Raw genomic sequence first — 16,352 nt, 5'->3', positions numbered from 1 at the left:
ATTGTGTGGTGTCCAGGGAGCAGTGTGGGGTTAAAGGTTTTGCTCAGGGACCCAGAGTGCAGGCGAACTGGGACCTTGCAACCTTCTCAGAGAACAAGCACACTGTTCTAACCACTTTTTTTTTTTTTTATTAAGGGGAAGGTCTTTTCATAAAATTCACAAAAATCCCCCAATATACCTTTAAATTTAGATTATAAAGAAAAAACATCTTAAAAAGCAGCACAATAAAAATAAATCTGTGCTCATTTTAAATTCTTTTAAACACAAGTATTAGTTTTATTTGGAATTACAATTTGCAAAATTTCGACTCTGCCCTAAAAAGTACAAATCAAAGACAGAATGAAAAATATGAAGTGTTTAATTAATGAACCATAGTGGCCTTCATGAGCCAAACAGGAAGCGTCGAATCGGACACCAACTTCAGCTCTGGGCGTTTCACAGCTGCCATCATCATCTAATGGCGACGGTCAAACCTTATCACGCCTCTATCAAGCGCCGGTTATCGGTGTCAAATTAAAAGTCCCCCCCCCCCCCCCCCCCCAAGACAGCTGTCTGTTTTGTTTTTGTCAAACATTCAGGGGAATCTTAGTTGTTTACGTGCAGCTATTGTAATGGGGGGAAGGAGCCGCGCTAGATGGAGCGTGTGAAGGACACAGCGCGCGGACTGTCCAACGTCTCTTTGTGTCTTTAAGGTGTTTATGTGGCCGAACTGTCGGGAGGTTCAGGTGAGCAGCAGCTTCACACTAAAACAGGACAGAGGATGAAAACGCATAGAAAGTTAGCTGCATTAATCTCAGTCTGTTTCCATTAAAACATCAGCTGCCAGTCAGGTTACTGCTTTAGATCTAAAACTGATTATATCAACTGGGTTTTGGATAGGTTTGATAGTGTTTGCTATATAATTAAAACGAAATTAAAATAAAAAATAAATAACTCACACACATACACACACACACACATATATATATATATATATATATATATATATATATATATATATATATATATATATATATATATATATATATATATATATATGGGCTGAAACTATTGATCTGATTAATCGATAATTAAAATAATCGTCAATTAATTTAGTAGTCGATAAATTTACTGTATTATAAAAATGTATATACATATATACATATATATGTATATATACACATATATTTATGTATGTGTATATATACGTGTATATATGTGTGTGTATATATACGTGTATATATGTGTGTGTATATATACGTGTATATATGTGTGTGTATATATACGTGTATATATGTGTGTATATATATACGTATATACATATATATACACATATATTTATGTATGTGTATATATGTATGTGTATATATACGTGTATATATGTGTGTATAAATATATGTGTATATATATATATGTGTATGTATATATATATATATGTATGTCTATATATGTGTGTATGTATATGTATATATGTGTGTGAGTGTGTGTGTGTATGTATGTATGTATGTATATATGTATGTATGTGTATATACATATGTATATATGCGTATATACATATGTATGTGCATACGCATATATATATATATATATATATGTGTGTATATATATAGTCAATAATTACAAAGTTCTACACAGCTTCTTGTTAAATATTTTAAGAAATTTCTCAAATACACAGTAGAGCAGGCCTATTTAATTGTTGAAAAACATTCTTTAAACTTAACTTATTATATTTCGAATCCATTTTTGCAAAACAGTAATTTTATTTATTTAAAAAAATTTTTTTGAGTTTTTGTGGCACTAGTGGCTCGTTTTTTCGTTCCAATCTGTCACCATAGATTTTTATTGGTGTCAACAAATCTTGGGAAATGTAATTATTTGGAAGTCAAAATCTCTATATTGACCCATAGAGCATGGAGGACGTTTCCTGGCAGCTTTAATAACTGTTAATAGTGGGTCTCCTCTGCTCTTAACTACACCGCTGTGTTCAACAGGAATCAGTCTGGTATCTCCACTAAACATGGACCTCCACTGATGGATTGAGATTCCTCGGAGCTCCAGATCAGCTGATGTAGCCAGGTAAGCCGCAGCGGCTCTGATGGATGCTCCTCATCTACAGGAGCATTCTCAGTGTGTCTCATACTTCACTGCTGCGCCTCATCCTGCTGTCTCCCTCTGTCACCATCGGACCCCTGCAGCGCTTGAACGAATGAATGAAAGAGTCTGTCACTCCACCTTCGCCAAAAGGACTCCATGTCTTTCTTGGTAAGACTTTAAGGCAGCATGGTTTTCTTCTCAGATCGATGAAATGTTGTTGTTTTTAAGAGATTAAATTAGAGCCTAAAGTAGCTAGATCTTAAATATTTTTGATCTCAAAGCGAGCAGATTTACGTCTGATTTCTTATTTTATAGGGAATTTAAACATAACTTGGGCACCCATCATCTATCGTCACCCACCACACCTTCACAAACATCCTGACATAATTTATGTTGGATATTTTTTACTTTGAACATACAGCATATTTGACTATCTACAGGATGTTTATGCATTATGAAGAAGATTCTTTTCAGTTTAGCTAATTAATGTCATGCATGCATCATGGCTAACATCTTCAGTTTGGTCTCCGTTGTTGACAAGAGGTTATTCCACATTGTTGTTTTTTTCTATTTGCTTTTTTCCCCCAAATATTTTCAAGGGGAAAGAACCCAATACAATAATTCCAGTCACAGAAATAAAGTTCACATTTCTTTTTTTTCTTTTTACAAATATGCATGTGTGCACGGTCACATATACACACAGAACAGGCAAACAGTCAATGTGGTCGTACCTTTAGGTTAGTGAAATAGGAAATACAGGGTTGCCATTCGTGGAAATTTTGTCTGTACATCCTCTCAACATGGATTTAATTTTCTAAAGTTTTAGGAAAAACATGACGTCTGTGAGCCACTGGGAGACCGAGGGATTTATGGCCGACTTCTGATGTAGCAACAAGGAACGTCTTGCTAATTCCAGATGTTTTTGGTGTTCTCTAGATTCATCTTTGTCAGCCTAACTCGTGCAGCCATGCATGTAATTCTGTTTCATTGAACAGGCTTTCCGCGGATCATTAAAAATCTTTAAAAGTCATCAAATTATTATTTTTTAAATTAAGGCCTTAATTGGCATCAAAATTCATTAAATGTGGTTATAGTGGCATTTTAAATGGTTTATACAAAAAAAAGTTTATAAAACAATTTCATCAGATATATTAGATAAGGTATAACAGATTCCGTGTCATAAAAATTCATTCTAAGAGCATTAAAAAAGAATTAAATTAGAGTCATCCGTGTATAAACCCTGTAATGATCTTTAGATGAGGCACAGTGTGACTTCGGGGTGAACTTGCTGACATCGTCTTAAACTGCCTGAACTCCTGCTTTTCGAGTGATGGTTACACTTCCTGGTTTTTACTTTGTCATATACGAGGCTGCTGCTTTCCTTCTTAAACCCGGTATTGCTTTTTAAATGTGTATTTCCTTTTATTTAACAATCTAATATGTACGGAGCCCCTAAAGGGACATGGAGGGGAAAAAAACAACTTTTGTGGGATCTCGCAAAAGTTTATTTTTTGCGAGATCTTGCAATACTTTTGCGAGATCCCGCAATACTTTTGCGAGATCCCGCAATACTTTTGCGAGATCCCGCAATACTTTTGCGAGATCCCCCAATACTTTTGCAAGATCCTGCAATAGTTTTGCGAGATCTCGCAAAAGTTTATTTTTTGCGAGATCTTGCAATACTTTTGCGAGATCCCGCAATAATTTTGCTAGATCCCGCAATAATTGGGGGATCCCGCAATAATTTTGCGAGATCCCCCAATACTTTTGCGAGATCCCACAATACTTTTGCGAGATCCCACAATACTTTTGCGAGATCCTGCAATAGTTTTGCGAGATCTCACAAAAGTATTGCGGGATCTCGCAAAAAAGAAACTTTTGCGAGATCCTGCAATACTTTTGTGAGATCCCCCAATACTTTTGAGAGATCCCCTAATACTTTTGCGAGATCCTGCAATACTTTTGCGAGATCCCCCAATACTTTTGCGAGATCCCCCAATACTTTTGCGAGATCCCCAATACTTTTGCGAGATCCCGCAATACTTTTGCGAGATCCCCCAATACTTTTGCGAGATCCCCCAATACTTTTGCTAGATCCTACAATACTTTTGCGAGATCCCGCAATACTTTTGCGAGATCCCTTAATACTTTTGCGAGATCCCGCAATACTTTTGTGAGATCCCCCAATACTTTTGCGAGATCCCCCAATACTTTTGCGAGATCCCGCAATACTTTTGCGAGATCCCCCAATACTTTTGCGAGATCCCCCAATACTTTTGCGAGATCCTGCAATACTTTTGCGAGATCCCCCAATACTTTTGCGAGATTCTGCAATAGTTTTGCGAGATCTCGCATTAGTTAATTTTTTCCCTCCATGTCCCTTTAGGGGCTCTGTAAATATGATCAAATGTCATGTGTTATTTATTTGAGGTTCCCTACGTCCTTAAAGGAGGTTAAACGCTTTATCTTATCACACACTCACCTTTCTACCTGCTTTAAGTCACAGCAGGTCATCCTTTCCCTTTCTGTTGGCTTTTATCACCTTGTTTTTACCCATGTATGCCTTCCTGCGCCATGTTTCCTGATGCTTGCTTCTCACTGCCAACCTGCAACCATCCTGAGCTCCATTTCCCCTCTTCCTGTTTGGGCATGTCTCACCTATGCTCCTCCACCCCCTTCCCCAGGACTGTTCCTGTATATCCCACGCTCAGGTCCAGCCCATGGACATAGAGGACCGCTATGAAGACCGCTATGAAGACACACTTTTTAAATGTGTATTTCCTTTTATTTAACAATCTAATATGTACGGAGCCCCTAAAGGGACATGGAGGGGAAAAAAACAACTTTTGTGGGATCTCGCAAAAGTTTATTTTTTGCGAGATCTTGCAATACTTTTGCGAGATCCCGCAATACTTTTGCGAGATCCCCCAATACTTTTGCAAGATCCTGCAATAGTTTTGCGAGATCTCGCAAAAGTTTATTTTTTGCGAGATCTTGCAATACTTTTGCGAGATCCCGCAATAATTTTGCTAGATCCCGCAATAATTGGGGGATCCCGCAATAATTTTGCGAGATCCCCCAATACTTTTGCGAGATCCCACAATACTTTTGCGAGATCCCACAATACTTTTGCGAGATCCTGCAATAGTTTTGCGAGATCTCACAAAAGTATTGCGGGATCTCGCAAAAAAGAAACTTTTGCGAGATCCTGCAATACTTTTGTGAGATCCCCCAATACTTTTGAGAGATCCCCTAATACTTTTGCGAGATCCTGCAATACTTTTGCGAGATCCCCCAATACTTTTGCGAGATCCCCCAATACTTTTGCGAGATCCCGCAATACTTTTGCGAGATCCCCCAATACTTTTGCGAGATCCCCCAATACTTTTGCGAGATCCCCCAATACTTTTGCGAGATCCCGCAATACTTTTGCGAGATCCCCCAATACTTTTGCGAGATCCCCCAATACTTTTGCGAGATCCTGCAATACTTTTGCGAGATCCCCCAATACTTTTGCGAGATTCTGCAATAGTTTTGCGAGATCTCGCATTAGTTAATTTTTTCCCTCCATGTCCCTTTAGGGGCTCTGTAAATATGATCAAATGTCATGTGTTATTTATTTGAGGTTCCCTACGTCCTTAAAGGAGGTTAAACGCTTTATCTTATCACACACTCACCTTTCTACCTGCTTTAAGTCACAGCAGGTCATCCTTTCCCTTTCTGTTGGCTTTTATCACCTTGTTTTTACCCATGTATGCCTTCCTGCGCCATGTTTCCTGATGCTTGCTTCTCACTGCCAACCTGCAACCATCCTGAGCTCCATTTCCCCTCTTCCTGTTTGGGCATGTCTCACCTATGCTCCTCCACCCCCTTCCCCAGGACTGTTCCTGTATATCCCACGCTCAGGTCCAGCCCATGGACATAGAGGACCGCTATGAAGACACCAGCCACCAGTTTCTGGTCAGTAGTGGATATGCTGTCGGCTCGGGCCAGCTCCAACGCTCATCCACCCGTTCACTTTTAATAATCTGCCATCGGCTCGGGTCCTTACATGAATGCTGGAGCTGTTTAAAAGCTCAAAGCTGGAGAATATGAGGACAGAATTATTAACTAAGCCTTGCAAAAAAAAAAAAAAATGTTCTCACATTTTCCAGTTCCAGCCACAAATATCAGGGCTATGAATGCTTTTTAAGGGACTGTGATATTTGACATTACTGGAAGCACACCCTCCCCTTAGCCTCAACATCATCCTCCATTCCTAATGCAGTAGTTCATGATAGAGATTTATTATTAACTGATTAATAATAATTAGTCATGTACTGCTGAGGCGATGTGATGCAGAGGGAATGTGTGCACCTCTGCCCGCATCACCAGAAAAAAAACATGCTTCACTCTGCTCCTTCTTGGGTTACAGCGCCACCTGCTGGAAGCATTGCACAGGAGCATAATCCATGTGACCTCAAAGTCTTTTAAGTATTTCCTCAGATGAAGAGTTTAAAGAAAGGAATAAAAAAATGTTGGATTGTTTTTGTTTTACTGGATTCAATTGATTCTTACATGTAACTCTGACTGCAAACATGGATGTATTTAGAGTTTAAAGAGTTTTTTGTTTCCATGAATGTGTTTGACACCTCGCAGAGCTTTGACAGTTCTGAATACACCCTGCAAGGCCCGGCCGGCGGCGATGACATCACAGGGCTGTCACCCGAGCCGGCACATTACCAGCTGCTGTTCGAGCTTGGTGAGACAACCCGAATGGAAGAAGAAAAAGAAAAAAAAAATGGAAGTTCTAATGTGAAGTGAATTTTTCAGAAAGATGGTGAGATTTCAGTTTGATCGCAGGTAAAGGATTTAATAACCTGAGCCGGGTGAGCATGGCGCGCCACATCCCCACCGGCCAGCTGGTGGCCGTCAAGCAGACCAACCTGGACGAGTGCACCGAGGAGGAACTGCTGCAGCTCATGGTGACCTAATAATTAGCCTTTAGACCCTTTATGAAACCTGTGATCTTGTTTTAATGTGTGTTAGTCTTTAATACAAAACATGGTTATAACACAAAAGCCCACCTATATAACCACTATTATCTAACCTGTTCCTCTGCAGTTGATTTAGGCAACAAATCATGATTTATAATCTGGGGCTCTTTATATTTTAGGCTGAAGTTTTGTAAACATACAAAGATAAACCTTAAGAAGAGCCATTATTCAGTCGAGATGTTAAAACCAAACCCACAAACTAACAGCTCAGTCAGATATCTACAAGGAAATTAAATATTCTATAGCTTTTCATGTAGCTATTCAGTTCTATAAACCTAATGCTCCCATGAAGATCAATTCTCTTATTTTTTTACTTTTCAAAGGCTAACGTAATGATCTTCTACCATTTCAGAGCGTATTTATTAGCATTGTTCTCTCTGTTAGTGTTGCACAGGGTGCAGGGGTTCTTTGAAGGCACAATTCTTGTTAGATTAAGGCCCCACTAAAACTGAGGTTTGCAGCCTTGAGTGAATTTAAGCCCCCCTATCATCTGTTGCATTTTTTTTTTTTGTGTTAATTCTGATCTTCTTGGCTATGAAATCAGAAGCTAAGTCTGCTAATGTGCAATTTGTAGGTGTGAGCGCTTCTCAGCTAGGAGCTTTTTTCTACTAATAAAAAAACTGCTTGAAAGATATTCATTTATATCTATACATTCTGGCTAACATTATGATGTGGCTCATAAGAAATAAATTTAAAAAAAAGTTTATGTTGGTTCTCCTTTTTTGTTCCTGCCTATTTTAAGATTAACAAATATGAATTAAGGCCAAGACACAATCCAAACAAACGTGGTTCTATATGAAAAGGAAGTTGCTTATCACAACATTATTCTTTAAGATGATGCTTTAATTGTAGTCTGAACTTAAATATGTACAGAAAAAACGTAGAAAGAGAAAAAGAGAAGAGGGTCTGTGTCTCCATTATGGCCCAAATGAAACAAATCTGGGAAAAAAAGACTAAAGATCCTCTGCAGTAATAATTGGCAGCTGTTTCTAAGGGTGACATGACCTGTTAATGAGTTACAGATTGGCTTAAAGGAGCTAAAATGTTGTTTTTTTTAATTTGATATTAATAAAGTGTGTAAAAAATAAACAAGTATGCATCTCCATTTTATTCCAGAGTGAGATTCTTCTAGCCCGACTCTTCCGCCATCCAAATCTGCTGACTTCTCGCCTGGTCTTCAGCTCCTCCAGCCAGCTGTGGGTGCTGACGCCTCTTATGGCCTACGGTCAGCCACACCCTCGCTTTCCCTTTGTGACCATTTTACCTTCTAAAAACCTTTCAGCTCAGGATATCTTAAAGAATTGCCTTTTTTCTTTGTTTTCCTGCAGGTTCTGCAGACGCCTTACTCAGAACGTATTTCCCGGATGGGATGAGTGAATCCCTAATAGCCTATTTGCTGTACGGTGTCCTCAAAGCACTGGAGTATCTGCATCGGATGGGCTACGTTCACCGGTGGGTGGAAAAGAAGTGCTTTTTTTTTTTATAAAAAGCACTGGTAAACCTGAATGTAAAGGTTTTAATGTTCTTCTTCCTCATGTTCTGGGATCAGGGGGGTGAAGGCCAGTCATATCCTGCTCTCGGAGGAAGGGCGAGTCTACCTTTCAGGCCTTCACAGTATTTACAGCATGATGCGTGACGGAAAGAGGGTGAGGGCGGTGTTCGACATGCCTCACCACAGCCCGGCGCTGCTGCCGTGGCTGAGCCCGGAACTGTTACGACAGGTCAGCGCTCAAGCATCTCGCTTCTATCACGCCACAGAGCCTTTGAGTTTTTCTCTGGGCTTTGACTAGACCATTTTAACAGCAGGACTTAGGCCACAGGTTCGGTATTACTCCTTGTAAGAATCTGTTTTAGGTCCAGCAGTGATGTTTCTCCTCTCTTGGTGGTTTTGTCCTCAGTAGGACCTGCATGGATACGGCGTGAAGTCGGACATCTACAGTTTGGGTATCGTAGCCTGTGAGTTGGTCAGTGGCAGGGTGCCGTTCCAGGATATGCCTCCCACTCAGGTAATCTCTTTCGTCACACGTCTCCGGGTCAGTGTGTGGATCTGTCTCGCTTATTGAATGGATCGCCTCGTTCAGATGCTGCTTCAGAAGCTACGCGGCTCCCACTGCTGCCTGCTGGATGTGGCTCCTTTCCCGCTGGGAGAGATGGGCGGCTTGAAGGTGTCTCGCTCCGGGGTGGACTCCGGGATCGGGGAGAGCGTCGCCACCGGGAGCCTCACTCACAGCGCCACGGCTCCTCCCACCGACCGACCTCAGAGCCCCGCACCCAAAAACCACTCTGCTACCCTGCACAGCCTGGTTCAGCTGTGTCTGCAGCAGCAGCCGGAGCGCAGGTCGCTGCAGCGCTCATCAAACATGCAGAACTTACTCCAACACAAACATGTTGACTTTTAACACGTGTTGTCATTGTCCTCCATAGACCGTCCGCTTCGGAACTGTTGAGCCATGCCTTCTTCAAGCAGGTATGGGTTCAATCCTGCAAAGCTTCCCTGAAGACAATCATTTATTTTTAGGAATTGTATGATTCTCCTTATAAGGAATAAAGAATTCAGAATCAAAAGGGATGGAATATATGTATAATATAGACTTTAATGCTTTTAATACTCTAAGACTAGAGTTTTTGAAAACAAAGTGGTTAACTCCAAGGCAAGTAAGCTTTTTTTTTTATTTAAGTTTAATAAAATGCATCAGAATCGAGTGCATTAAGTGTGAGTGTGCATGTCTGTCTGTCCTGAATGTCCAACGTATGACTCTGTCTGCTTTGTTGCAGGTGAAGAGGCACACCAGAGACTCTTTCCTCAGCTTGATGTACCCAGCAGTGCCCCTCTCAAGCCCTGAGGACCATCCAGTCTCCACCTCACCAGGCTCCCTACATCACGCCCCGTCCTCAGTCGCCGCCGACGCCACAGACGCTGCGTGGGACTTTTCTGACTAGCCGTCCAAATGCAAGACAATCAAAGATAAGCGAGGCCATGCTCTACTGTGCTTTTACTTTAACTTTATTTGTATTATTAATATTAATCCAACAGTCTGAGCCTTTTTTTTTTTACATTATTTTATAGTTATTTTTATCTTTTTTTTTTTTCCTGATGGGTAAATTTTGGGATGAGCCAACTGTGAAAGTGCCGGATTAAAAAAGCTGCTCTAATACACAGATCTCTGGTAATAATGATTTCTTGTGAGCCAAAAACCTGTCAAGGCACTAATGAATCCGACTCTTTAAAGGAAAAGTTCACCATTGAACTCTTGTGGATACAAAGTAACAGGAAAAGGTACTTAATAGTGATTTTCTTTCCACACCATCAGAGTCGGCCTTCTAAAACCCTTTCTGCTGTATGTTTGAAGAAATATGTACATGCTGATCTTGTGGGTATCTTTACAAAATGCCGTCGTGCTGAAGGGGGGGAGGGCTAAGTGTGCTCTAAAAAGACACACGTGCAATAAATGTGCTGTATCTAGTGCGATTCTAGTGTAGCATTTAGGAATCTTTAGTCTTCCCCATCCTGATTTACATCCAGTGTTCCTACTGTGCTCTTCAACCACTTATCCAGCAATGCCTTTTGTTTTATATAGAATCTGGTGAAATCTTTATAACTGTGATTAAGTGTACTGTGTAGGAGAACTGTGAGTTACAGTGCATATCAAACATGATAGCTGTATAAGCCTTATTTCTATTATTAATGGTACAATATCTATATAAATATGTTTTTATTCCCAAGCTTTCTCTTTTGAGTGTTTCTTTTTTAGGTTACCTCGAAGTGTGCAGCTGTTTGTTAGAACTGATCTATGTTTTATGCGATATATGGAAAGATATTTTTTATTAAAGATTAATATTCTTACTTTCATCCACTTATACTGCACTCCCCTCAAAATGTCCATCTGCAGAAGGCAGCAAAGCAGGAAGTAACACAATAATTGATCAGAATACATATTCTGAAAGAAAAATTAAGTTTTACATTCTGTATTTGCTACTCTTTCCACAGGATTGGATAATTCAGCTGAGTGATGCACCGTGATTTTTGGTAGTTATGCAATCTGTGGTAACTACTGTATATCTGTCATGATTTAGTTTGAAAACGGTCACATTTTAAACACTATTGTAATGTATGAATTGTAGCCTTTTTAATACTTAAAAATAAAAGTGTGATTTTAAATTTCATCCTGACATTGCTACCTTAAATTCTGATGTTAGTTGAAATAAATCAAGCGTGCTTGAGTTAAAAGACACAACCTGATTGCCTTCATTCAGGATTTTCTGGTAGAGATCTAAACTCATGTTTCCATCAGGATCTTGAAAGGGGAAAAATGTAGAACCCCACCATCACTCATTGTGATAATTTTTTTTTTATTATTCCAAAAAACTCTGAGATGTGTTTTTTTTGGTCAGTATTTGGTCTTGAAACTCTCCTATTTATGTCCAGTCTCTTTCTTCTTATTGAATCATTGTGCTGAAGCCAGGCACATAAGGCTGTATAGGGTTTTAGATGTAAAATAGTAGGGCTGAAACAATCGGATTATTATTATTATTATTTTTTTTTTATAATTATATTTATTGGTTTTTAACGTTTTAACAAACAAATACAATACAAGACAAGAACAAAAGAACAATCCAGCTCTTAAAATTAAATACCTATATACGAGCATATGCGTACACATACGCACATATACATACCGACCAAAGAGAAAAGATGGGAGAAAAAACGAGGACAGCAATGGAAAACAAATGGTTCGAACCAGAACATTTCAGATGTTTACAATTCGGACATCCTCAAATTATAAATCCTCTCCGGAGAAGAGCCGAGGTTTCAAATCCTACATAAGAAATAAAAGGTTCCCAAACTTTATAAAAGTTATTTTCTTTGTCGTGCAGTTTGCTCGTCAAATAGTCCAAAGATATATAGTCCAGTACTATATTTAGCCATTGTGATTTACTTGGTGCCTTGTCAGAAATCCAATTCAGTACCACACATTTTCTTGCACAGAAAGTAAGCATTCTGTAGAGTTGACACTGATGTTTACCAATAATACCGGTGTCGGTTAAACCAAGTAGCAAATACAATGGGTTGAATTGTGTGCCCATAGAGAAAATCTTATCTAATTCACATTTTATTGTATGCCAAAAATTTTGAATTTCTCTGCAGGACCAGTAACAATGTGTGAGACTACCAATATCCACTCTACATTTCAAACACAATGGTGAGAGGCTTGTTTTGAATTTACTTCGCTGAGAAGGAGAAATGTGCACACGGTGTAAAATTTTAAATTGTATGGCCTTAACCCGATTGCAAATACTTAGAGACTTTGCATTCTTCCAGGCCTCATCCCATCCCTCCTGATTTATTGTACACTGCAATTCCCTTTCCCAAACTTCTTTTAGGAGAAATGTATTTGGTAAGGGGTGCTCTTTCAGCAAGTTGTAAAAGGTTTTAATTGAAGTTTTTACCCTGGAGGAAAAAAGCTGTTTTTCACACACTGAAATTGTTTGGTCCACATCGAGTGTGGTTTTTTTCTGAATGAAATCTCTAATTTGTAAATAGCGAAAGAAATCCTGCCTCCCAATATCATATTTATCCAATAGTTGCGAGAAAGATAATAATGTGTTACCTTCCATCAAGTCAGAAAGCGTACGAATTCCTTTTATTGACCATGTTTTGAAGCCAGAGTCCATAACGCCTGGCAGAAACATCGGGTTATCACAAATAGGTGTAAGAGGTGATATAACTTGGAACCTGTCCTCAAGTTTTTGGACCATTTGCCATGCCCTCACAGTGTTAATAGTAATTGGGTTACTGCAGTATGTCTTTATGGCATAGTTTTTTCCTAAAAAAAAGTAAATTTTTTAAAGGGAACCTGGACATAGAGCTTTCTATATCGAGCCACAGAGAAGTAGGCTCCCCTGTCCAATCAGCAGCAGCACGCATGTGAGCGCTGATCTGATACTTTCGTATGTCTGGGAGAGCAAGGCCCCCACACTCGGCCGGGAGGCACAGTGTAGAAATTTTTAAGCGTGGTTTCCTTCCCGCCCATATAAAAGAACTTAGCCATCCGTTTAGAGCCTTAATTGTTTTACGGAGAAAAAGAACTGGAATCATTTGTATGGGATATAAAAGTCTGGGTAAGACATTCATTTTTAGAAGAGACACGCGGCCCAACCAGGAGAGAGGCAGCACTCTCCATCTTTCAAGGTCCAGCCGAATACGTTCAAATAAGGGGGTGAAATTGGCCTTATACATTTTGTCAAATGAGGGGGTAATTCTTATTCCCAGGTATGAAAATCCCTCTGGGGACCAAGTGAAAGGAAATGGAGCAGGTATAGATGGTTGATGTTTTAATGTGCCAAGTGGCATGAAACAATCGGATTATTGAAATAACTAATTTAGTAATCAATTAATCGTTAACTGGAGTATAGAGACTGTAAAACAGGGGTGTCAAACTTGTTCCAGAAAGGGTCGTGTGGCTGCAGGTTTTCTTTCTAACCAAGCAGTAGCACACCAGACTCCAGTCATCTCATCAAGTGAGTCCAATCTGAACATGATTACTTGATGAGATGACTGCAGTCTGGTGTGCTACTGCTTGTTTGGAAAGGAAACCTGCAGCCACATGGCCCTTTCTGGAACCGGTTTAACACCCCTACTCTAAAATGTGCCTTTAGCTGACAGAGCGACTCACTTAGAGCAGCAAAATTGTAAGAAAATTTTGCATTTAAGATAAAAATCTCTTGACTGTCAATATTCTCTATCCAGAACTCCTTGAAAGGAAAAGCTTTATTTTCGGTTGGTGTAATCAAAAAGTTCTTAAGGGAACCTTTCGCTATCTAATTACTAATCGATTAATCGAAACAATAATTAACGGATTAGTTAATTTGCAAAATAATCGTTAGTTGAAGCCCTAGTTCTGTTTTTTTTTTTTTTTTTTTGTGACCTCTTGGGTTAGTGGTCATTGCGATCTTGTGGTAATTTTGGTTTTACAGTTACAATTGGGTCTGTTTGCGTAATAAGTGGCACACAGTGCAGCTTGCTGGAGTTTAAGACTTGGAAATAGTTTTCATGAAGCCTCCAGACTGGAGGATGTCATCATTAAAGGAATAAACATGTCTCTGTATGCCGACTGGACTAGGAACCTTAAAAAAAAAAGGTCCCCCAAAAACAAGCTGGAGGCTATTGCTGGAAAGGGGGGAAGTTTATTTTTCTCCTGTATGTTACATTTGAGACTTCATTTTGGGTGAGCAGAGGAAGCTGCATCCATTTTACTCTTAATTCCTATCTTGATAACATAAAAAACAAGAAGGTTACTGTATGTCATTCTGTTTAAGTGAGTTTAGAGAAGTTTTAACATGATTTAAACCATTAACCGATACAACCTGCAAAAAAACAAAACAACTGTCCCTTTAAATGTCATCTTTACAATCTCCGAACTATGCAGTACCTATTAGCTCCTGAGGATGGCGACAGAGATTCGTAAAAACTGGTTCACATTTCTTAGCAACCACGTAGATCCACATCGACAACGTAAAGTAAAAGCATGTGTCGCAAAAAGGAGACTTTGGGAAAAAATGCGTTTATTTTTTAATCATGTTATAAATACACATAATAAATGCATAAATAAAAACAAAATTACAGTTTAACTTCAAGCCCATTACATTAAAAAAGTAGAGCGATTTATTTAGGTGGGACTTTTAAAGCTTAAACCGAGCTCATCCGGTTTACCAAAATAAAATCAAAGTTCAAAACGATAGATTTTTTTTTTTATAAACATACGTCTATCTTTTTGTTTGAAAGATTTTTTTTGTTTTCTTTATTAAAATAAGAATATCAATGACAATCTCAAACAATACGTCAATAATGAACATTACAAGAAAAAATAATCACAACTATTAACTCCAATAGAAATTAGAGGCAAGAACAAGGAAAAAACAAACTCAACAATTAACTTAAGAAGAGAGGACTAACTGAAATTCTTCCATTAAATCAGACATTTTATTTGCTTTAAGGTTCTGCATCTTTTTCAGACATCGGTTAAAGCAGGAAAGTCTGTTTTTGAGAGCAGAGAATGAGAGGGAACATTTTGCATAAAGACATTTATGGTGTAATATTTGGTTATCATCAAAGGTTATAATCATTAACTAACTTACTTCTTTACATTCATAAAACAAATGATTGGTAGTTTCCGATTGAGTTGTACAGAAACCACGATTCCCAACATTGAATTTAAATCTCTCTCTTAAGTACTCATTTGAAGGATATTTGTAATTCATTATTTTAAATTCTAATTCTTAATATTTAGGAGGAATTGGCAATTTCAAATAATTTGTCCTAATCTTGGTTATCATAGATTTGTTAAAATGTTGTAAGAGAAATTTACGTTTTGTTGGACCAGGGTACATTTTTTCGACTATTAAATAAATCTAAAAAAAAATATAAAATAATTATACTTAGAATAATTAATGTAATCTATAAAGTTTCAGTCCTTTCCACCTAACAGTTATCAAAATCATTTATTTAATTCAATTTTATTTCTTTTAATGTATCTATAATTTTATTATTTATTTGTTAATTATTTTAGAAATTCATAAGAAATTGTGTAACTGTCTTGCTAGTCCATCAACAATTGTCCTTTTAAGGTGAAATTTGACAAGAAATAAATATTTTGAAGCAATAAATTCTAAACGAAAAAAAAAACAACAAAAAAAACCTCTCGTTCCTTTGTAAAAATCCAACTTTTATTTCGCAGAGACAGAAATCGAAAGACATGAGACTGGGGCTTTTATTTTGAAAAGAATCCAAACATCCTGACCGGAAGCTTCCCGCAGCAACAACAGCCCTGGAGACCGTGGCGGAGGTGACAGTTGGGTGTTTTTTTTTTGCCCCACAGGTAAGTGGGCTTCAAATTGGGGACGAATTTAATATCCATATGTTTTTTTCTTGACTTTCACTTTTATTTCAAAAGTCGGGTTATAGTCGGACGGGTTTGGGGCTCGAGGCGTTTCTGTCACACGAAGAAGAAGAAGAAGAGGAGGAGGAAAGGGGGCTTAAAAATTAAAACAGGCTTATTTTATGACAGCTAGTTTTTCAGCTAGCTTGGGTTTATTTATTAGCATTTTCCCCTGAGGACCCGAAGGTCTATTATATGATTAATATGGTTAAATGTTAATCCCGGGGTAAAGTGAAGTGTTATTTCAGTCTACTGCTGTGAGCATAAATGATATTTACTGGATTTGTGCACACATGATCTGATACTG

At 38.5% G+C, this 16,352-nt stretch overlaps 1 protein-coding gene across 1 annotated transcript; it reads left to right on the top strand.

Annotated features, from left to right (window-relative positions):
• The first annotated feature begins 540 nt into the window (after positions 1-540).
• On the top strand, positions 541-11,273 carry stradb (STE20 related adaptor beta). Its single transcript, XM_038305799.1, has 13 exons — positions 541-725; positions 1,971-2,055; positions 2,175-2,241; positions 5,953-6,033; positions 6,712-6,814; positions 6,916-7,037; positions 8,226-8,334; positions 8,438-8,561; positions 8,659-8,830; positions 9,011-9,115; positions 9,191-9,447; positions 9,534-9,576; positions 9,885-11,273. Exons 3-13 carry the CDS (start codon positions 2,230-2,232, stop codon positions 10,047-10,049), a joined length of 1,293 nt encoding a protein of 430 aa, XP_038161727.1. The 5' UTR covers positions 541-725; positions 1,971-2,055; positions 2,175-2,229; the 3' UTR covers positions 10,050-11,273.
• Positions 11,274-16,352: the final 5,079 nt, after the last annotated feature.

Source organism: Cyprinodon tularosa, unplaced genomic scaffold (assembly GCF_016077235.1).
Source record: "Cyprinodon tularosa strain WSP-4 unplaced genomic scaffold, ASM1607723v1 ctg564, whole genome shotgun sequence".
NCBI lineage: Eukaryota > Metazoa > Chordata > Actinopteri > Cyprinodontiformes > Cyprinodontidae > Cyprinodon > Cyprinodon tularosa.
This window is presented reverse-complemented; position numbering and strand designations above follow the sequence as displayed.